Source organism: Gorilla gorilla, chromosome 18 (genome assembly GCF_029281585.2).
Source record: "Gorilla gorilla gorilla isolate KB3781 chromosome 18, NHGRI_mGorGor1-v2.1_pri, whole genome shotgun sequence".
NCBI classification, from domain to species: domain Eukaryota; kingdom Metazoa; phylum Chordata; class Mammalia; order Primates; family Hominidae; genus Gorilla; species Gorilla gorilla.
In genome coordinates this window covers 75568870-75592630 of record NC_073242.2, presented here as the reverse complement: position 1 = coordinate 75592630, position 23761 = coordinate 75568870, and the positions used below count along the sequence as shown (strand labels likewise).

Below are 23761 nucleotides of genomic sequence, written 5' to 3'. Positions count from 1 at the left end.
ACGTAGTTCTTGAGCCTTGGCTTTCAGCTCCATCAGCTCCTTTAAGCACTTCTCTGTATTGGGTATTCTAGTTATACATTCATCTAAATTTTTTTCAAAGTTTTTAACTTCTTTGCCTTTGGTTTGAATTTCCTCCGGTAGCTCAGAGTAGTTTGATCGTCTGAAGCCTTCTTCTCTCAACTTGTCAAAGTCATTCTCCATCCAGCTTTGTTCCATTGCTGGTGAGGAACTGCGTTCCTTTGGAGGAGGAGAGGCGCTCTGCTTTTTAGAGTTTCCAGTTTTTCTGCTCTGGTTTTTCCCCATCTTTGTGGTTTTATCTACTTTTGGTCTTTGATGATGGTGATGTACAGATGGGTTTTTGGTGTGGATGTCCTTTCTGTTTGTTAGTTTTCCTTCTAACAGACAGGACCCTTGGCTGCAGGTCTGTTGGAGTTTGCTAGAGGTCCACTCCAGACCCTGTTTGCCTGTGTATCAGCAGCAGTGGCTGGAGAACAGCGGATTTTCGTGAACCGCGAATGCTGCTGTCTGATCGTTCCTCTGGAAGTTTTGTCTCAGAGGAGTACCTGGCCGTGTGAGGTGTCAGTCTGCCCCTACTGGGGGGTGCCTCCCAGTTAGGCTGCTCGGGGATCAGGGGTCAGGGACCCACTTGAGGAGGCAGTCTGCCCGAACCACTACTCTCTTCAAAGCTGTCAGACAGGGACATTAAAGTCTGCAGAGGTTACTGCTGTCTTTTTATTTGTCTGTGCCCTGCCCCCAGAGGTGGAGCCTACAGAGGCAGGCAGACCTCCTTGAGCTGTGGTGGGCTCCACCCAGTTCCAGCTTCCAGGCTGCTTTATTTACCTAAGCAAGCCTGGGCAATGGCGGGCGCCCCTCCCCCAGCCTCGCTGCCGCCTTGCAGTTTGATCTCAGACTGCTGTGCTAGCAATCAGCGAGACTCCGTGGGCGTAGGACCCTCCGAGCCAGGTGCAGGATGTAATCTCCTGGTGCGACGTTTTTTAAGCCCGTCGGAAAAGTGCAGTATTAGTGTGGGAGTGACCCGATTTTCCAGGTGCCGTCTGTCACCCTTTTCTTTGACTAGGAAAGGGAACTCCCTGACCCCTTTGGCTTCCCGAGCGAGGCAATGCCTCGCCCTGCTTCCGCTCGTGTTCGGTGCACTGCACCTGCTGTCCTGTGCCCACTGTTTGGCACTCTCTAGTGAGATGAACCCGGTACCTCAGATGGAAATGCAGAAATCACCTGTCTTCTGCGTCGCTCACGCTGGGAGCTATAGACCGGAGCTGTTCCTATTCGGCCATCTTGGCTGCCTCCTCCTTCCGCATTTTTAATATCTCCCACAGAGTTCATCAGACTTACACACTGCCCCCATAATTCAATTATCTCTCACCAGGTCCCTCCCACAGCACATGGGGATTATGGGAGTACAATTCAAGATGAGATTTGGGTGGGGACACAGAGCCAAACTATACCAGTGGGTATCATTTTGAATATTAAAAAAAATAAAGTTCTGTGGTAATTGAATGTAGTCATTTAAGATGTTCTCTGTCCTTGCTTTAGTTTTCCTTTTATTCATAAGCATAGGATCTGATGACATATGCTTTACATGCTGAGAAAGTGTGATTTCTGTAGACACTTGCCACATAATGGGGAGGGTTGGGGAAAATGGCATCACGTGGTACTACGCAGTGCTACACAGCACTAACTGGACCATTTTGCTCCATGAGGTGGGTCCCAATAGACTCATTAGCAGTAGGAAGGGACAATCTCAAGAGGTTGTACTTTATAAAACTAAAATCACAAAGTCTTTCATACATTCCCTTGCAATGGAATATAAGACCAGGTAGTGAATACCATAGGTGAACAAATATGTTCGTCACTGATTCCCTTCCTTTCGGGAATTAGTTTGAATACAGTCTATATTATTATAGCATGGCTCATCTACACCCAGATTCTCTGTTATGAGAAATGCCAAGAGAATCAAAATGTTTTGGTTTACATGAAGTGAGAGAGAATTTTTTTTTTTCTTTCGCTAGAGACAGTGATAACTCTTGGCAAATTCGGGTAGCTTGAGTGAGTTGATAATTTTGTTTTTATACATTTTTTATATCAGATAGTACTCCCTGGACATTTGGCACCCCTTCCGCACTGTTCCTTCTTAAGCTTCTCTCTGAATAAGTGGTAGGGTTCAGAGTGGGCAAACTCTTAAGGAAGTGATCTTTTCAGTAGTTCTTTCCATGGGAGGTAAAATGGTAAGTAAATTTGAACCTTATTTATATCACACATAGGGCAGATAAATTAGCTAGAACTAAGTAAATTTAACTAGCCTCTTTCCCAGAAGAGGATTAGTGAGAATGAGTACATTGATTTGTCTTGAGCTCTTCTCCACTGGCAGCTGAAAGTGATTTGCAAGAATCTTTGTCTCTGGTCTATTTTCTACGTTTTACCATAAAACATAGTATGATGCCCATAAACCTAGCTTCCTTGTGATAGGGCATTTTATTCTAAACTAAAGCATTTTAACTGAAGAGCTGGAGAAGCTATGTTGTATGACAACAAAATAAGTACAGTTGTCTCCCTTTATCCATGGGGGATATGTTCCAAGATCACAGTGAATGCCTGAGAGTTTGCATAGTACCAAACCCTATATATGCAATGTTGTTTCTATACATATATATCTGTGATAAAGTTTAATGTAAGATTTAGGCACAGTCTGAGCTTAACAACAATAACTAATAATCAAATAGAACAATGATAACAACATACTGTCATAGGAGAGTACCAACTATCTGGGCCAGTGGCATGGCAGTAAAATAATTTACCAAGACAGTTAGAGAAAGGCAGATTCATTACAGAAGATATGAAAATATGTTGCAAGAAGGCAATGGGCAGCCTGCAAAAGAAAAGCCTACTGCCAGGGATCAAAGGCTTGCTGGAAATTTTATAGGATGGTTCTTAGGCTGACTGATAATGCCAAGGTAGCAGGGATCTAACTTGCATTCTTCTGTCAGCTGAGGGGTTTGATACATTAAAGTGTTTGACGGTGAGCAGGAAGTTTGTGACTTATATACATTATCTGTGCTGGAGGGCCATATGTCCTGGGCCAGAAAGAAAATGAGACCTATAACTTATTTGGTTCCTCTTTTTAAAAATAGTTTCTGGACCATGAAGAAAGGAAGACATAGCTTGTTTGCTTTATCTCTTTGCTTTCTTCTTGCCCTGCCAGCCTGACTCTTTTTTTGTTTTTTCTAATTAGGACTTCACATATGCTATAAAAAAGTTTATACATATATATGTATATATATTCCCTCAAAGTATCTTCTTGTACTGTACTCACGCTTCTTCTTATGAAGATGATGTGAGGTAATACAATGCCTCTGTAATGGGATGAAGTGAGGTGAATGATATAGGCATTGTGAAGTAGTGTTAGGCTACCATTAACCTTCAGAAGGAGGATCATCTGCTTCCAGTAATCCTGGATTAATGAGCCTTGATGATGTTGTTGGTTGGATGTCAGGAGATGAAGTCAGTGACTAATGGGCACATAGCATATACAGTGTAGATACACTAGACAAAGGGATGATTCATGTTGTGGATGGGATGGAATGGGACGGCTGGAGAGTCTATCATGCTACTGAAAACAGCACACAATATAAAACTTATGAATTGCTTATTGCTGGAATTTACCATTTGACATTTTTGGACCATGGGTGATGTATTAGTATTTCTCACACTGCTAATAAAGACATACCCAAGACTGGATAATTTATAAAGAAAGGGGTTTAATTGACTCGCAGTTCCGCAGGGCTGGGGAGGCTTCAGGAAACTTACAATCATGGTGGAAGGGGAAGCAAACACATCCTCTTTCATATGGCAAGAACAAGGAGAAGTGCAGAGCAAAGGGTAGAAAAAGCCCCTTATAGAACCATTGGATCTTGTGAGAACTCACTTACTCTCATGAGAACAGCAGATAACTGCCCCCATGATTCAATTACCTCCCACAGGGTCCCTCCCACGACACATGGGGATTATGGGAACTACAATTCTCGATGAGATTTGGGTGGGGACACAGCAAAACTATATCAGGTGACCGTGGGTGACTAAAACCACAGAAAGCAAAACCACAGATGTGATACTGTGAAATATGTATTCGATCTTTGAACCCTTTTCTTGGCATACAACTCCTAAAATCCTTAGAATCCCCAAAGTGATGTCCCTTTGTATGTGAAAGATTCATTATGGCTGGCAGCCCCTAATGAGCTTCAGGATGGGGGCTGGTCACCAGAAAGACCAAGGCATGATTAGAGGGTTAGGACTTCCAGCCCTGTCCTCCAACCCTCCAATCTCACGGGAAGGGAGGGGGGCCGAAGTTTAAGTTGATCACCAATGATGATTGATTTAATCAGTCATGCCTATGTAATGAAAATTCTATAAAAACCCAAAAGGACTGGGTTCAGAGAACTTCTAGATAGCTGAATATGTGGTGGTTCCTGGAGGGTGGTGTACCCTCAGAGGGTATGGAACTCTGCACCCCTTCTCCCATGCCTTGCCGTATGCACTTCCTCATCTACATCCTTTCTAATATCCTTTACAATAAGCAGGAAATGTAAGTAAGTGGTTCCCTAAGTTCTGTGAACTACTCTAGCAAATTAATCAAATCCAAGGTGGGGGTTGTGAGAACCTTGAAGATAGTTGGTCAGAGGTTCTGAAGGCCCAGGCTTGTGACTGGTTTGGGGAGGGGGAAGCCTTGGGGACTGAGCTTTCAGCTGTGGGATCTGACACTATCTCCAGCCAGACAACGTGGGAATGGAATTAGAGGATACCCAGCTGGTGTCTGCTGCAGAACTGATTGCTTGCTTGTTGGTGGGGATAAATCCCCCTCGCCCACCAACATTTGGTCAGAGATGTCTTCTGTGTTGGTGATTGTTGCTGTGGTGTGAGAGCAGAGGAAAAATATGTTGAGTGTGTTTTTTCACCCATATCATGGATATGGGAGCATTACTGTATACTCTGTTCTAACTACTACTAGTTCATTAGTCCAGAAAGCATGTTCTTGAAGTTTGACTCAGTTTGCTAGTGATGCTAGTCAGTCTGATAGGGTTTGGTTAGGATTATGATTATTGTACACAGCAATTCATTTGTAGGTATCACATTTTGGCAAATCCCATTCTCTTTTGCTTTGACTGATACAAAGGAGGAGAAGTAAGGATTCTTAATGTAGTAATTGCCTACCAGTAGTATAATCAATATTAATTCTAGTATCGTCTCAAGGTATGGTCCTAAAGGAATACTTTGTGAAAAAAAAGAAAGATCTAAAGCATGCACAAAAGTGTACATGATTTTTTTTTAACGAAGGCAGAGTCTCACTATGTTGCCCAGGCTGGTCTTAAACTCCTGGGCTTCTCAAGTGATCCTCTGGCCTCAGCCTCCTGAGTAGTTGGGATTACATGCATGTGCCACTGGGCCCTCTTATACTTTCAATATTCTGTGTTTTTCTATTGTTGACTTAAAATGCATTTTTTTCTTTAATAGTGGATGAGATTCCTGGAAATCCTGTAAAAAGGTACGACTTACAGTTTTTAAAATATTATGTGTTACTTGAGGGAATATAGAGAAAAGAAACTAACATCTGTTGAGTGTTGTACTCTGGGGTAGACACTATTTTATGTGCTTGTCTCATCTCATATAGTTATCACAGCAGCTTTGAAAGGTTCTCTGTTATTATAACCTACTTTTTCCTAATTAGCTAACTGTGGTTCAGAGAGGTTGATTAATTGCCCCATGTCCCCATAGTTAACGCTGGCGCATGATTTGACTGGCAGCCTGCCTGGCTCCCAAATCCCTTCTCTTGCCCCTCTGCATAGATTGGCAGAGACCTGTACAGCACTGGAATCAAGATAGAGGTCCAAACCAGATCAATTCAGAAAGTCAAATTTAGTTAACTCTCATTTATAGTTTTTCTTAGAAGTCTGGTTAGTCTGAGTTTGTTTTAATATATTTGGCACTTTCAGTGGTAATCAGTATCTTGTTTTTACCATCAAATATTTTAGGGTAGATCTCACTTAGCTATGGCCACAGGACCATGGGTTTTACATAGACTAGACCAGTCATATCCTAGAGAGGAATTATCTTATTGTAAGTGAAGGCTATTTATGTTACATTTATTTATTATGTTAGTTATATTTAGCATCTAAATAGAGACTATTTCTAATTGATTTCTCTACTTATTGACTCCTTAGTTTAGTTTTCCCTTTAGGCTACTACCCTGCCTAATTCCATGGGCTTTTTTTTTAAGAGTCCTTTTTTCTTCTTCTATTACTTTTCTATAATCTTTACTTTAGTTGTTAACTTTCTTCTCTGCTTTCTGTGGTGTTTCTTTTGTTTTATTTTTCCATTTCTGCCAGCTAAGTATTCCCCATTTTTATATAGACAGAATCAAAAGCACACACAACTTCAGGATTTTAAGGAATCTTAGTGACTAATCAAAATACCCTCTAGTACTTCAACCTGTGTTTAACATTCTGGTGAAGTGGTTGTTCAGATGGAATATCTGAAACTCAAAGAGATTAAGATGACTTATTTGGATATAGGAAGTGGCAGAAATGAGATTTGAACTCATTTCAAAGCCCATTACTCTTCCTTCTTTATCATCCTGTTAGTAAGTGTTTTAATAATAGAAAGGGAAAGTGGGTCTAGTGAACACAGTGGATGAGCCTAGGAAGGGAATTAGCTGGGGAACCCAATGGAAGAGGAGAAGAATTAAATGAATAGGGTAAGGCCATGTTTGAAGAGAAATAACACTGGATTGGATAGGAATAAGGTTTTTAGAAAAGAGAAGTGAATATTGGGGTTTATGACAAGTTTTATAAAGATAAATTATAGTAATGAAGAATACAGGATGTTGGGAGTTATCTAGAAAGGCATGTTTAAGTAGGTGGTTCAAGGGAGTCTTGAACAGGTTGCTGCTCTTTTGTTTGTTTAATTAGAGTGACTGACCCAACTTCGAAGTTTCTATTGAAAGATGTTAAAAGAATTTGAGCCACTGAGAAGAGTCTCTATAGCAGATTGAATTGTAGTATTATCTACTTCCACCCCAACTTATAGAGGGATGGCTCAGAGTCCCTCCACTACTAGAGAACTGAAGTTTCCTGAACTATATAGATCTGTGCCCCAGAGCACGTATCCTCTTACCTCTGCCTCTTTTCCCAATTCACCAATTGTCCTTACCATTTCCATGATTGTCTGGCAAATCAGTCATGGACCTTCAGTTTGGTAGTTGATAACATGCCTATGCCGGGGGAAGACGACTGAAATTCCATTTAGCTTGTTTTCTAGCAGCAGTAAAATTGAGAGCTCTGTCTTTTGGTCATTTGAGCTTACTCTTTTAGGAATTTGTGCTTTTATTGGCTGAAGATTTAAAGGTTGGAGACTGCCATAGAGCCCTGCAGAAGAGGGATCTGGAAGTGGGAGCCCATAGGAAGGGAGATATTTAGATAGTTCTTAGGGAAATAGAGATACAACTACCAGGACTCTGTTTTTCCAGGAGTCTCTGTCCTTTGGTATCTGAGTGCCTATGGAGGTTTTTAAGAGCTTAGTACTTTATGTGGCCCTGAATTTGGCAAAGTCTATTTAGGGAAAATAAGTAGATTTTATAATTAAGTTTTAGTATCTCCGGGAAGAGTATTTTTAATAACAATATATGCATTTGTCCTTTGACATTCATACATTTAGCTTTCAAGTATTTTAGATGTGTCAGGGAAGATTCTGTACTATTTTAAGGAAAAGGGAAGCAATGGGGGCCTCCTTAAGAGGTTTCCAAGCAGAAGAACCAGGACTGCCATTTTCAAGTGACACAGATTGGTCTTTGAACCAGAGATAGATCATGGTGAAGGGACAGTGGATCTTTTTACCTTATTTTAAGTTATCAGGTTTCTTCCAGTTCAGGTAACAAAAGTTATGTCAGCCATTACTTGGATTTTAAGTTCTGCCTCCAGGACAAATAATTTGTGAAGCACAATTATTCTTAGGCTCTACCAATATATTAGCTGTCATGATTTGTTATGGAACTAAGGGTGAGTCTTCATGGACTATTCCATAGCTTTGGAGAGGAGGAAGTAGAAATAGATAATTAAGATCTTTCCCACAACAGAGGCCAAATTTTAATTATGTTAAGAGACATTATTTTAAATACAGATAGCTGACCTTCCACAAGGTTTACTTTTTTTTTTGTTTTGTTTTGGGAGGGCACCCAGTTATGAACCTTCAAACTGCTTAAAGAAATGAACACACTCTTTTTTGTTGTATATTTTTATTCTAAAGGCTTTTCAACAAACCATCTATTGAGGACTCACAACCTATATCAGCTAATGAAGACTTTGATTTTGATACTGAGGTAATTAATTTTCTCATTCTGAATCTAATTTTCTGTAACATTTTCTCTTGAAATTTAGTAGTAATCTACTTATAATCGTATTATGTTGGTTATGGAAAGTTCATTAGAGAAAACCATTTTATAGAAACATGACTAAACATTTTCAAACATTTTTTACTTTGATAAATAACAAAGACTTGGCAAATATGTAGAGGGAGTGAGGGTGAAAAAAGAATGGGCTGGAAAATACGTAGTGACAGGAAAATTATATTAGGCAAAGCTTTCTCATAATAGAGCAAGTTTGAAATTTGGTCAAGGTTGATTTGAATAAGTATTCTTACTGTGTGTAATTTTTAAATTATATCAAGATGGCTTTTATAATACTTATGCCTAAATAAGTCTTTAATGGATCTAATTACTTATTATAGTAATCATGGAATCTCCTTGATGCCTTTTGGTTCAAAAACTGTACAGCAGATAGCATATACTTTTCTTTCTTAGACACATTATTTTAGTATGATATATATAGTTTTTAGGTGTGAGATTTTTTCCTATTTCTATCCTTGGTTATGTAACTAGACTAAAATAATGTTAGAAGTTGTGAAAATTTAGCTGGATATGGTGGTGCATGCCTGCAGTCCAAGCTATTCAGGAGGCTGAGGTGGCAGAATTGCTTGAACCCAGGAGTCTGAGACCAGCCTGGGCAACATAGCAAGAACCTGCCTCTGATTTTTAAAAAAATTGTGGAAATTCAGAAATTTACATTTTGTTTCTCAAAATCTTTATTATAATGAGATTCCACTGTGTTTTCTATGTCATTTCATTAAGACTACATTTAAAACTCTTCACCTAATTGAAGAATAGTTGCTTTGTCCAAAATAACAACCAGTTCTAGAAGCAAAGACTCTTAATAACCATATGGTGGGACTTAATTTCAGAATTATTTGTATTGTAGTTCTTAAAAATATCCAAACTAAATCCTTACATCACATGCTAAAATTTCAAATTTCAGAAGTTTTTGTATTTATTTAGTAATCATTTAAAAACTCCTTTATTACTATGAACTACTGGAGGTTAGGGAATTTTTTTTTTTTGTATCCTGGAGTACTACGAATGAAGAGACAAATGCATTTCTATATAATGGAATGTTAGCAATAATATAATATGCGTAACATATCTAATACATAAATCCATTCATTTATAAGATATAGCCTAAATTTATATTCCCTTTTAATATTTAGGATGTATAAATTCAGATGAGTTATATTGAAAAAATGTATCATAAGAAAATAAATTAGAAATAGATCATCAATAGGAAAGAGGGTTAAAGTGTTAATATCTTTTCTAGTGTCTTCCAACTATAAGCATAGATTAAGATTTTAGATTTAAAATATTTAAACTTTTAAAAGCCCCAACCCATGTTCTGCTAAATATATGTTTTCAATCCATATATTACTGCTTAGAATTCTGATTAGTATTTTTCCTCCAAGTAGAAAGTTAATGGAATATTTCTTTTTCCATTTTTCTCTCTCTGAGGTAGTAATGTTCCAGCTTTTAGGTAGTGGTATATGACCATATTTAACTAACTGAATGTCTCGTTTTACAGTATACAATTCAATTCTATATCACAGAAATGTTTACCAAAAGCTAGTTATAAATACTACTCAGTATTATTGGAAATATACTATGAACCAAAGTCTCTACATCTACATTTCTCCATGTACCTTACTGTATGTGATGTTTTTCTCCTTTTCCTTGGCTTTGGCTTTATTCCTTGGCTTTCTTTCAAGCTCAAACTTGATTGACTGGTCAAGTTATGTCTTTTTGTTTGTTTGTTTCTTTCTTTCTCCCTCCTTCCCAATCTTTTAAAAGTGATTTATCCCAACCTATGTTTTTCCTCCTAGAACACATTCTCTACAACGTCTCTTCTTTCAATCCATGTGTCTTTACTGCCAGCATACTTAGTGTAGCTTTCTACGTAGTAGCTATGTGAGACTTTTATTCATCTATCATTGCCCTACAAGATTTATTCTTTTTTTCTCTGTTTCTTGGAAGGAGCTGAATTGATACAATGATTTGTCCTTAGCTTTTTGAGAAACAGAACAGAAATAACTTATGCTAAAGAATTAGAAAGCAACCCACAACAGCAGCTTAACGAATATGGAGCTGAAGAGGGGGATGAAGGGAAAGAATTTATTAAAGGGAGGCAAGATAAATGTAAAGATTGAGTAACACAGTCAAGTTGTCAGATTATTGTAAAAACACATCAGAAACTGTGGGATTTAATGAGTGCAGAAACTCTTTACATTATAAAATATGATAGAACTTATTTTAAATGCAAATTAAGAAAAGAAAGACAGGTAATAAAAAAATTGCTGAGATTCCTCTGAATGTCTTATAGCTGATTTTTATGAAGAACTGAAAGAAAATATAAGGGTGACTATAGTTAACATTAATCTACTATACATTTGAAAGAAAAGATAACTAAGGTGATGGGTACCCCAATTACCCTGATTTGATTATATGAATGTATCAAATTATCACATTTACTTCAAAAATATGCACATCTATTATGTATCAGTTTTTAAAAAGGAAATTTATATCCTCACATCTTTGAATTTAGCAAAGTTATATCATATATTTGATCTACTAAACCTTGTTTATAAATAATGCACAGTGAAATCTGTTTTAGGCCTTATCAGATTTACTATGAATTCTTAATTTTTGACTCTTGCTTCTTGTTTAAGTTTTCTAACTTAGTGTTTGGCATATCCATGACTTAACTAATTTATCTTACTCTTTCATATAATCTTGAGAGCCGTTTTAGATGTTTCTGAGAATAAAGAAAATAAATAAATACATTATATTTAATCTTTTCATTAGTTAAAATTTCTGGTTTATAAAGGAGGTTCTTAATTTTATCCATTCGGTGAGAAAATAAATTTCAAGGTAAAATCCTCTTAAATAAATTCAGGGAAGAAGGTGGAGGAATAGAAATTCCACTGTTCCCCACCACCACAAGGACACCAAGTTAACAACTATCTACACAGGAAAAAACAACTTCATAAGAACCAAAAGTAAGGTGAACACTCACAGTACCTAGTTTTAACTTAATGTCACTGAAAGAGGCACTGAAGAGATTTTTTAAAGTCCTGAATGGCTGACATCACCCCTCCCCCATCCCTAGCAGCCTGACGTAGTGTGGAGAGTGTCTCTGAGTGCTGGGGGAGGGCGAACACAGCAAGTGTGAGGCTGTGAACTCAGTGCTGTTCTGTTAGAGCAAAAAGGAAAATTAGACCAAACTCAGCTGATGTCCACCCATGGAGGGAGCATTTAAACCAGCCCTAGCCAGAGGAAAATCACCAGTCCCAGTGGTCTGAATTTAAGTGCCTGTAAACCTTGCCACTGAGGGCTACAGCACCCTGTGTCTCCAAGTAATGTCAAAAGACAGTCTAGGCCATAAGGACTGCAACTCACAGATGAGTCCTAGTGCTGAGCTAGGCCAAGAGACAACAAGCTGGGTGGGGAAGATATGCCATATTGAGATACCAGCTGGAGTAGCCAAGGGAGTGTTGGCATCAACCCTCCCCTAACCTCAGGCTGCACAGCTCACAGCTCCGATAAAGGCCCCTTCCTTCTGTCTGAGGAGAGGAGAAGACAGAGCGGGGAGCACTTTGTTTTACATCTAAGATACTAGCTGAGCCACAGCAGCAAGATAGGGCACTGGTCACAGTTGGGAGCCCCCATTCCAGGCCCTGGCTCTCTGATGACATTTCTAGGCACACCCTGGGCCAGAAGGGAACCTGCTGCCTTGAAGGAAAGGACCCAGTCCTGGACTGGCAGTATTCCTCACCTGCTGACTGAAGCAGGTAATAAACAACGGTGACACCCAGGTACTACATCGAAGGCCTTGGGTGAGCCTCTGTGACTTGCTGGCCTGAGGTGAGACTCAGCATATAACCAGCTGTGGTGGCTATAGGGCAAAATATTTTCTGCTTAAGAAAAGCAGAAGGAAAAATAAAGGGGACTTTGTCTTGCACCTTAGGCACCAGCACGGCCATGGGGGTGGGGAGTAGAGCACCAAGTGGGCTCTCGAAGGTCCCTGATTCTAAGACTTGACTCTTGGATGGCATTTTTGGACATGCTCTGGTCCAGAGGGGAGCCCACAGCCTTGAAGGGTGAGTCCCAGGCCAGGCAGCATTTATGACAAGCTGACTTGAGAGACCTTGGGCCTTAAGAGAACATAGACAGTAGTCTAGCAATACTTCTCATGGCCTGAGGTGATGGTGGCTTCTAGGGGGAGGCTCCCCCCAACTCTTTCCATGCCTTGGGACATGGGCCATGAGTTTTCAAGACACAGTGACCAGTGAGGAAGCACACCTGTTCCTGCAGCACCTGCTGCTGTCCTGGCCACTCAGTAGTCACTACTCATGAGCCTCACACAGCAGCTGTCAGAGATGTGGCAATTTGACAGATCTGCCCATATCCCTAATAAACGACTAATGTTCATCTTTATTAGAGCCAGTCTTATCAAAACAGAATTTCATCTTTTTCAAGAAATGTAGGCTGGACGTGGTGGCTTAAGCCTGTCATCCTGGCACTTTTGTAGGCCAAGGAAGGTGGATCACCTGAGGTCAAGAGTTTGAGACCAGCCTGGCCAACATGGTGAAACCGTGTCTCTACTAAAAATACAAAAATTAGCCAGGTGTGATGATACATGCCTGTAGTCTCAGCTACTTGGGAGGCTGAGGTATAAGAATCACTTGAATCTGGGAGGTGGAGATTGCAGTGAGCTGAGATCACATCACTGCAATCCAGTCTGGGCAACAGAGTGAGACTCCATCTCAAAAAAAAAAAAAAAAAAAAAAAAGGAAAGAAAGAAAGAAATTTTTTTTCAAAGGGATAATAACAGAGAACTTCTTAAACCTGGAGAAAGATATTAATATCCAAGTACAAGAAGGTCATAGAACATCAAGCAGATTTAACCCAAAGAAGACTACCTCAGAGCATTTGTTAATCAAACTCCAAAGGTCAAGGATAAAGAAAGGATTCTAAAAGCAGGAAGAGAAAAGATACAACAGACGATGGAGCTGCAATGCATCTGGAATCTGATTTTTCAGTGGAAACCTCCTTACAGGCCATGAGAGAGTGGCATGACATATTTAAAGTGCACAAATCCTCAATGGAATATTTTCAAACTGAATTCAACAATATATTAGAAAGATCATTTATCACAACCAAGTGGGATTCATCCCTGAGATGCAAGGATGGTTCAACATATGCAAATCAATCAGCATGATACATCATGTCAACAGAATGAAGGATAAAAGGCATATGATAATTTTAGTTGATGCCAAAGAAGCATTTGATAAAATTCAACATCCCTTCATGATAAAAACCCTCAACTGGATATGGAAGGAGCATACCTCAACAATAAAAGCCATGTATGACAGACCCACAGCTAGTATTGTACTGAATGGGGAACCCAAATTTGGGTTTCCTTTAAGATGTGGAACCGACAAGAATGCTCACTGTCATCACTGTTATTCAAAATAGTACTGGAAGTTCTAGCCAGCACAATCAGACAAGAGAAAGATATAAGGGACATCCAATTGGAAAGGAGAAAGTCAAATTATCCTTGTTTATAGATGATATGATCTTATATGTGACAAAACCTAAAGACTCCACAAGTAAACTATTAGAACTGATAAATGAATTCAGTAAAGTTGCAAGATACAAGATTAACACACAAAAATTGGTAGCATTTCTAGATGCCAACAGTGAACAATATGAAAAAGAAATAAGAAAGTAATCTTACTTACAACAGCTACATGTAAAATTAAATACCTAGGAACTAACTTAACCCAAGAAGTGAAATATCTCTACAATGAAAACCATAAAATATTGGTAAAGAAATGGAATAGAACACCAAAAAATGGAAAATATTCTATGTTCATGAATTGGAAGAATCAATATTGTTAAAAGTTTCATACTACCTCAAAGAATCTACAGATTCAATGCAATTCTCATCAAAATATCAATTACATTCCTCATGGAAATAGAAAAAACTGTCCTAAAATTTATATGGGACCACCAAAGACCCAGAGTAGACAAAGCTATCCTATGCAAAAATAAGAAATCTGGAGAAATCACATTACCTGACTTTAAATTATACTACAAAGCTGTAGTAATCAAAACATCATGGTACTGTCATAAAAGCAGACACATGGTATTGTCACAAAAGCAGACAAATGCAACAGAATAGAGAACGCAGAAACAAAGCCACATACCTATAGTGAACATATACTTGAAAAAGGCACCAAGAACATACCCTGGGGGAAAAGACAGTCTCTTCAATAAATGGTGCTGGGAAAACTGGGTATCTGTATGCAGAAGAATGAAACTAGACCACTATGTTTTTTTTTGGTTTGTTTGGTTTTTTGTTTTGTTTTGTTTGTTTGTTTTTGAGATGGAGTCTGAATCTGTCACCCAGGCTGGAGTGCAGTGGCACGATCTTGGCTCACTGCAACTCTTCCTCCCGGGTTCAAGTGATTCTCTTGCCTCAGCCTCCCAAGTAGCTGGGATTACAGGCACCCACCACTATGCCTGGCTAATTTTTCTATTTTTAGTAGAGAAGGGGTTTCACCATGTTGGCCAGGCTGGTCTCAAACTCCTGACCTCAGGTAATCCGCCCACCTCAGCCTCCCAAAGTGCTGGGATTATAGGCGGGAGCCACCGCATCTCGCCTAGACCCCTATCTCTCACCATATACAAAAGCCAAATAAAAATGGATTAAAGACTTAAATCTAAGACCTCAAACTATGAAACTGGTATAAGAAAACTTTGGGGAAATCTCTAGGACAATAGTCTAAGTAAAAATTTCTTGAGCAATACCCCATAAGCACAGGCAACAAAAGCAAAAATGGACAAATGAGATCACATCAAGTTAAACAACTTCTGCACAGCAAAGGATACAGTCAACAAAATGAAGAGACAATCCACAGAATGGGAGAAAATGTTTGCAAACTACCCATCTGACAAGGGATTAATAACCAGAATATGTAAGAAGCGCAAACAACTCTATAGAAAAAAATATCTAATAATCCAATCAAAAAATGGGCAAAAGATTTGAACAGACATTTCTCAAAGGAAGACACACAAATGGAAAACAGGCATATTAAAAGGTACTCAACATCATTGATCATCAGAGAAATGCAAATCAAAACTACAATGAGATAATATCTCGCCTCAGCTCAAATGGCTTATATCCTAAAGACAGGCAACAACAAATGCTGGTGAGGATGTGAAGAAAAGGGAACCCTTGTGCACTATGGATGGGAATGTAAATTAGTACAACCACTATGGAGAACAGTTCAGATATGCCTCAAAAACTAAAAATTGAGCTACAATATGATCCAGCAATCCCACTGCTGTGTATATATCCAAAAGAAAGGGAATCAATATATCAAAGAAATAACTACACTCCTATGTTTGTTGCAGCACCATTTACAATAGCTAAGATTTGGAAGCAACCTAAGGTTCCATCAACAGATGAATGGATAAAGAAAATATGGTACAGATATACAATGGAGTACTCTTTAGCCATAAAAAGAATGAGATCCAATCATTTGCAACATCGTGGATGGAACTGGAGATTGTTAAGTCGAATAAGCCTGACACAGAATGACAAACATTGCATGTTTTCATTTGTTTCTGGGTTCTAAAAATCAAAACAATTGAACTTGTGGGCATAGAGTAGGATGGTTACCAGAGGCTGGGAAGGGTAGTGGGGTTTGGCAGGAGTTGGGGATGGTTAATGGGTACAAAAAATAGAAAGGATGAATATGACCTATTATTGTTAGCATAATAAGGTGAGTATAGTCAATAATAATTGTATATTTTTAAATAACTTAAGGAATGTAATTGGATTGCCTATAACTCACAGGATAAATGCTTGAGAGGATGGTTACTCCATTCTCCATGATGTGCTTATTTCACATTGCATGCCTATATCAAAACATCTCATGTATCTTATAAATATGTATTGATATTGCATAATGTACCTATTATGTACCCACAAAAATAAATAAAAATATTAAAGTAAATGAGATAAATTCAGAAATTATTTCTGGAGGTATCCTGATTTCTAATAATATTGGTATATAATCGACACACATGCACACATCAAAATGCCATCAAAATTTATGATTTTCTAAAATAAACTACCTGTTATCATAGGATTATAAGAAAGTTAAGATTTCCAAGAAAGTATGAACAGTTATCTCTAGAAGATGATTTTCTAATTTTAAAAATATCTCTGGCAATAAAGACATTTTATGTTATTGTCAGGAAGCTTTATTAACTTTAGTATTCATAGTTGTTAAACCTTATACATAAATTCTTGCATCTCTAAAACTCAGGAATTCTGCTGACTTGATTTTTGTGTGTGGAGAATGGGGTCTTACTATATTGCCCAGGGAGGTCTCAAACACCTGGACTCAAGCTATCCTCTCGCCTCTGCCTCCATAAGTGTTGGGATTACAGGAGTGAGCCACCGTGCCTGGCCTGACTTGATTTTTTAGTCCCCATTTTCTCTCCTCATGTGAATATGGGGTCCTGCTTGAGCAGCATCTTGAGTTGATGTTTTAGAATTACATCTTTTCATTCAATTAAAAATGCATATTACCATAATATTTCAGAAATAAATATTTGTGTATATTAGTAACAGTATATTTTATATCCTTGAAACAAATGTTGAAATATATAATAGAAATTTTGAATCTCAAGATTTTTTCTCCTCTTGTTTTCATTTTCAAAATTTCAGAAAAGTGTATAGTTTTGCATGATTTAATTCTGAGTTTAGTATAATTTAAAAATATTCCTCTTCTTCACATTATGTGCTTTTCCTGACTGAGTAAGGTCATCCACTCTTGCTTTCTGGGTGCCTCAAATTTGTTATGTCCCACACTGAAGACATTGTCCTTGACCCTTTCCTGATGTTTTGTAATCTACTCTGTCATCTGGTTTCATCATCCTAGGAAATAACACCTAGTAAGTAGCACTGAAACAATGAAGCAGGAAAATTTCTACCTTTCAGCCCTTTCTCAAATCATCAGTTCAGTCCCTTGCAAATTCTATATTTTCTACCTGCTAAGCATTTTTTATATCTCATTATCATAATTCACTCTCTGACTCATAATTTTGAAATACTCTTAATCTTCCCCACACCATGTTCATCTCTATCTTTTTGTTGCTGCCAAGGTGACTTTTATAAAATATATTTATAATGATATATAACTCATCTGCTTTTGAATTGTTCCCCATTGCATGATGGGGTAAGTTCACACTCTAATGTGGCCCATATCTTGTGGTTTGGCCTGATTCTCCCATTTTATCTCTCCATTCCATTCCCTCTGACTATGTTCCACTTTTACTGCATTATTTTGGTACCCTTCATTTGCCCTGTCATTTCTTGCATGCTTCTTTTGAGCATGCTTCTCTGTCTAGAAACCCTTCCTACCCTCACTGTGTACTTGGTCTATGTTTCAAAATATGGCTCTATCTTTGCAGCATTTCCTGAGCTTCCCAAGTAGAACTGATTGTTCTCTTCCTTGTGCCTGTACTTACTTTATTCACTTTAGTTGTAGAACTCATGGATTACACTTTTCTGTTTTTATTACCTTTTATATATCTCTACCCTCACTGAAATATAAGGCAGGATCTGACTTTTATTTATATTTTTAGCTTCTCCCCAAATACTGCTTATGATTTGATAAACAGCACTTTTTTTTGTCTTACTGACAGAGTGGGTGAGTGAGTAAATACAATGTTTTCTGAAGTTGCTGTTCTTTTCTTTTTAATAGGAGAAAGCAACAGAGCCAGCAAATGGAAAAAGACAAAATGGTATGGGTATTATTGAGAGTGCTCCACAAGAGCACACAAATAATGAAAACATTTAATTTTGATTCAGAAATGTTCGAGGTGGTAAGTTAGTGAATATCTCTGAAAAACAGTGTATATTAAGTATTTTCAATAGAAAAAGCACCGAACTATATAAATCCAAATATAATATTCATTTCTTTTCCACAATTTTTTTGTCTTTCTTTATACTACCAACTTTTTCCTAAAACTACTTCAATTCCTTAATTCCCTGAAATTCTTTTTCTTTTTCTTTTTGTTATTACTTTTGTTTCACTGAAATATTTATGGGTGAAGACAAACTTGTATAGGTATGTAAAATTCATAGTGATAAATTTTCTCATGAATGTATCTGTGTATAACATTTTATAGATATGCCATTCACAGTAAAATCAGGACAAAAGGAAGACATGCAATCACATTTGGACAGCAAGGTATTATCTATTGTTATTGCTGCAGTTATTATTTTAGAAAATAAGCATTCAGTGATATTACAACATAAAAGAGAATGCTTTCACTTCACTTTTGCACCTCTGCATATGCCCATAAATAATTATTTTCTGGCCAGGCAAGGTGGTTCACGCCTGTAATCCCAGCACTTTGGGAGGCCGAGGCGGGTGGATCACAAGAGGTCAGAAGTTTGAGACCAGCCTGGTCAAGATGGCAAAACCCAGTCTCTACTAAAAAAAATACAAAAATTAGCCAGATGTGGTGGTGTGCACCTGTAATCCTAGCTACTCAGGAGGCTGAGGCAGAAGAATCACTTGAACCCAGGAGGTGGAGGTTGCAGTGAGTTGAGATTGTGCCACTGCACTCCAGCCTGGTCAACAAAGCAAGACTCCGTCTCAAAAAATTTATTTTCTTACATTATCGGCCCATAATTAGTACAGTAGTTATATACAAAGTATATCACTGCTGCATAGTACAATTCTGTTAATTTGGAGGATTCGTGTAAAAAGCCAGTGTCATATAGCGCAAAAAATATCAGGGTTAGAAGTCACAAGGAATCAGTTTGGGATCTAAAGTTAAGTTTATCTAGAAACTAAAAAATTGTTCCATGTCGATATATGGCTGAATGCATGATTCTATGTTCTACCTGGATGTGTAAAAGTGCTAACGAGATTCAGAGAGAAAGAGTTTGGACTGTAGTTTTGTACAACTTGAAACCTGAAAAGACAATGCCTGGGACTTAAAATACTACCGTATTTGGATTGACTAGTATAGAGCTGCAAAAAAAATTCAGAAGAAGCAAAAGCATGGGGAGTTGTAAATAAGTGAAGCTATAAACACAGTAGTTTGGTTTAGTGGTGTTTTATTAAGTAGAAATCATATTTTAAAAAAGAAAACATTGAGTACCTTTATGGTAAATGAAGACTATTCTAAGGTGACAACAGTAGAAAGAGATGAAGGGGCCTGGCTTCTTAGAAGCAGTTGCTGTATTGTGATACCAGCACGAAGTTGGTCAAAAGACATGTTGTTATCCTGGTGCTTTTACTTACTAGCTATGAATTTCTGGTAAAAATTATTTAACCTATTTGAATGTTGAGTGATGCCCTTCATAAAAAGGGTACTAGTATGTACCTCTTAGGCATGTGTAATGAACAAATGTGCTAAAAAATTGGAAAGCATTTTGTAAACTTGAAAGTGTGTATGCTAATGTATAATAAAGTGATCCACAGGGGTATTCGGTGGCTCAATAAGTATTGAGGATGCTTCATGTAAACTCGGAGGACAATAAAATGACAATAGCATCAAGAAAAGTTTGGGAAAGTCAGAGTGGGCATGTGGATTTCTAGTTTGGGGAACATGGAGTTTCAGCAAACTATTACTAGAGAGCTCTTCTAGGAATCTAGTGGTTTGGTGCTTGAGACATTCCCATGGATATTTAAGTGTTTTGACCTTGAGTGAATTTCTGCTGTTGAGCACCAACTCTGCTAGGCAACTAGAGACTGAATATCAATGATGGGGGCTTAGGTTACAACAGCAAGAAGAGAAAAACAAGTAAATAACCCAGTCTTATAAGTTGAATGTGCTTCTTATAAAGAAAACAGAGAAGACAGAGATTATTGGAGAGGTTTGTAGTTAGCATGGGGATGGGAGTGGCAGTAAAGTTCTATAGTCAGAGGAGATGTTTCTGCATGTGACATTGAAACTGTCAACTAAAGGATGAAAGGAGCTAGCCATGGGAAAGTCTAGGAGGAGGACATTCTGGACAGAGAGGAAACAATGGATCTCATCTGTTCATCATGTTCTTGTTAACATCCTGGAATGACCAGAAAGTGGGGTTACCATCATCATCTTCATAATCATCATTATTTTTATTAGTATAATGTGTAGAAAAGAAAATGTGAAATTAAGTTGCCTGGCACATTTTAAATGCTTCACAAATGAATGTTCTGAATGTTCTTGTTCTGCTTTTTTTTTTTGAGACGGAGTTTCACTCTTCTCGCCCAGGCTGGAGTGCAATGTCGTGATACTGGCTCACTGAAATCTTCGCCTCCCGGGTTCAGGGGATTCTCCTACCTCAGCCTTCGGAGTAGCTGGGATTACAGGAGCATGCCACCACACCCAGCTAATTTTTATATTTTTAGTAGAGGTGGGGTTTTGCCATGTTGGCCTGGTGGGTCTCCAACAGGAGTTTGAGACTGCAGGTGATCCACCCGCCTCGGCCTCCCAAAGTGCTGAGATTACAGGCATGAGCCACCGCGCCCAGCCTTGTTCTGCTTTTTATACTAAGGCTTGATATACTTTGTTGAAGTTTTTTTTTTATTGGGAGAGTGTTGCTTACTATATCTAATATTTGCTTACTTATATGTAGACATAAACTAAAGGTTTTTTCATTGCTTTGTGGTTGTATTCAACCATTTTTTCTATCAGTAAAAATGATATCAAAGACTGTGTAGATTTCTCCAAGCCCTTGTTTATCTAAATGAAGGAGCTTCTACCATGTTCTGTTTAAACACAACATGATGTACACCACATGTTTCTTATTGTGCTGTCTTAACATTTACATTTTCTGTAACTAGAAATCTTTTAAATATTTAGTATTAAATATTTAAATATTTAATGCTTTAAGTGTAACACCAAGTGTGTTATGTCGTATTTTAAATGGTCTTTTATTTTTGGTTGGGAATGTAGGGTGGAGTTAGGAATTATGAAGTTAGTCTCTTGCTGCAATATGCACGTAAGTTATTATTTGGTCTGTGAATATATTTCTTGTAGGCTTTTAGTCTGGGTGTGCAGAGGCAGTAGCCCTGTGAAGATAAAAAATAAGTTTGATTTAGACAGCCTATCTATGTAAGCTTCTCTATTGAATAATTTAGGTTCCCAACACATGCTTTTCTTATTTTGAAGTTATCTGAATGAAAAACACCTTCTTTAAAAGAAAGTGTTCGGGAAATCTTTATGTAACTACTACTTCTTTTTCATCTTCTTGAAACTCATTGTTGTTATTAATTTTTACAGAAGATCTCCAAGAATCACGCAGAGAATGGTGGCAGTCATGTATCTGGGGCTACAGACTGTAACACAAAATATGTAGTAAATGGGCAAGAAGAAGGTAAAAACTGTAGTCATAGAATAAGTCGACTGACAGTATGTCTCTTTAAAAACAGGAGCACTAGTATATTCTAATAGCCAGAGAAAACTTCTTAAAATGACTTCTTTTTTTTTTTATTTTTTTGAGATGGAATTTCACTCTTGTTGCCCAGGCTGGAGTGCAATGGTGCAATCTCGGCTCACTGCCACCTCTGCCTCCCAGGTTCAAGCGATTGTCCGGCCTCAGCCTCCCAAGTAGTTGGGATTACAGGCACACACCACCATGCGTGGCTAATTTTTTGTATTTTTTCTATATGCTTCATTTTCATTCTTTAAGCCCTAGTGCCTGACACATAGCAGGACTCCATAAATAATTGCTGAGTAAAATATATAAAGGCTGTTTATACAAAGATGATTTGCAAGTTGTCCCCTATTGTGTAGGAGCAAAGGGGACATTCATGTAAAGCAATAATGTACAGTTCAGGTGGTAAAGATTCAGTAGAAAAATTAATAAAATACTAAGGCAGCCCCAAGGAAGGAGACACCTGGTTATCTGGGGAATAAAGATATTAATTAAAAAAATCACCAGAATCAAGGAAGACTTCACATAGCCACCTGTTTTAAAAGAAGAAAATAAATTTGTCAGAATAGTAAAGGAAAACATTTCAGATATTAGGAACAGGGTGCACATCGATAAAAGTGTAAACAGTCATTTTGGAAATCATCAATAAGGTACTACCATGAAGCAGAGAATAGTATACTGCATTACTATGTAGGGATGTTTCTACTAAATTTTTAAGTATATTTTTAATTTTTAATTTTTTGGGTACAAGGTAGGTGTGGATATGGAGTACATGAGATATTTTGATACAGGCATACAATGTATCATAATCATATCACAGTAAATAGGATATCCATCACTTCAAGGATTTATCCTTTGTGTTAAAAACAATATAATTATACTGTTTTAGTTATTTTTAAATGTACAATTAAGTTATTATTGACTTTAGTCACACTGTTGAGCTGTCAAATACTAGATCTTATTCATTCTATTTTTTAGCACCCATTAACCATCACCTCATCCTCCCCCAACACTGCCCCATCACCCTTCCCAGCCTGTGGTAATCATTATTATACTCTATCTCCATTAGTTCAATTGTTTTAATTTTTAGTTTTCAAAAATAAATGAGAATATGCAAAGTTGGTTCTTCTGTGTCTTTCTTATTTCAGTCAGCATAATGACCACCAGTTCCATCTATGCTGTTGCAAATGACAGGATGTAATTGTTTTTCATGGCCGATTAGTACTCTATTGTGTATATGTAGCACAATTTCTTTATCCATTTGTCTGTTGTGAAAGGCATGGGTTGCTTCCAAATCTTGGCTATTGTGAATGGTGCTGCAATAAACATGGGAGTGCAGATATCTCTTTGATACATTAATTTCCTTTCTTTTGGGTATATACCCAGCAGTGAGATGGCTGGATCATATGGTAGCTCTATTTTTAGTACTCTGAGGAACCTCCAAACTATTGTTCATAGTCGTTGTACTAATTTACATCCCCACCAACAGCATACAAGGTTTCCCTTTTCTCCACATCCTTATCAGCATTTGTTATTGCCTTTCTTTTGGCTATAAGTCATGATAACTGGGGTGAGATGACATCTCATTATAGTTTTGATTTGCATCTCTCTGATGATCAATGATGTTGAGAAACTTTTCATATGCATGTTTGCCATTTGTATGTCTTCTTTTGAGAAATGTCTATTCAGATCTTTTGCCGATTTTTAAGTTGAATTATTAGATTTTTTCCCATATAGTCATTTGGGCTCTTTGTGTATTCTGATTATTAATCCCTTGTCAGATGGGTAGCTTGCAAATATTTTCTCCCATTCTGTGGGTTGTCTGTTCCCTTTGTTGATTGTATCCTTTGCTGTACAGA

The 23761-nt window shown here is 37.8% G+C and overlaps 1 protein-coding gene across 6 annotated transcripts in view; it reads left to right on the top strand.

Moving 5' to 3' along the window:
• Positions 1-23761, top strand: part of LOC101140738 (ankyrin repeat domain-containing protein 26) — a 99802-nt gene that overhangs the window by 32394 nt on the left and 43647 nt on the right. For all 6 annotated transcript variants that reach the window (XR_002002978.4, XM_019011397.3, XM_019011400.4 and 3 more), the window contains exons 7-11: positions 5527-5557; positions 8314-8386; positions 18229-18268; positions 18656-18717; positions 21749-21842. Coding sequence is in view for 5 of the 6 variants with exons in the window: in XM_019011397.3 (XP_018866942.3) it covers positions 5527-5557; positions 8314-8386; positions 18229-18268; positions 18656-18717; positions 21749-21842 (300 nt within the window). In the remaining variant the exon portion in view is untranslated. The remainder of the gene's footprint in view (positions 1-5526; positions 5558-8313; positions 8387-18228; positions 18269-18655; positions 18718-21748; positions 21843-23761) is intronic.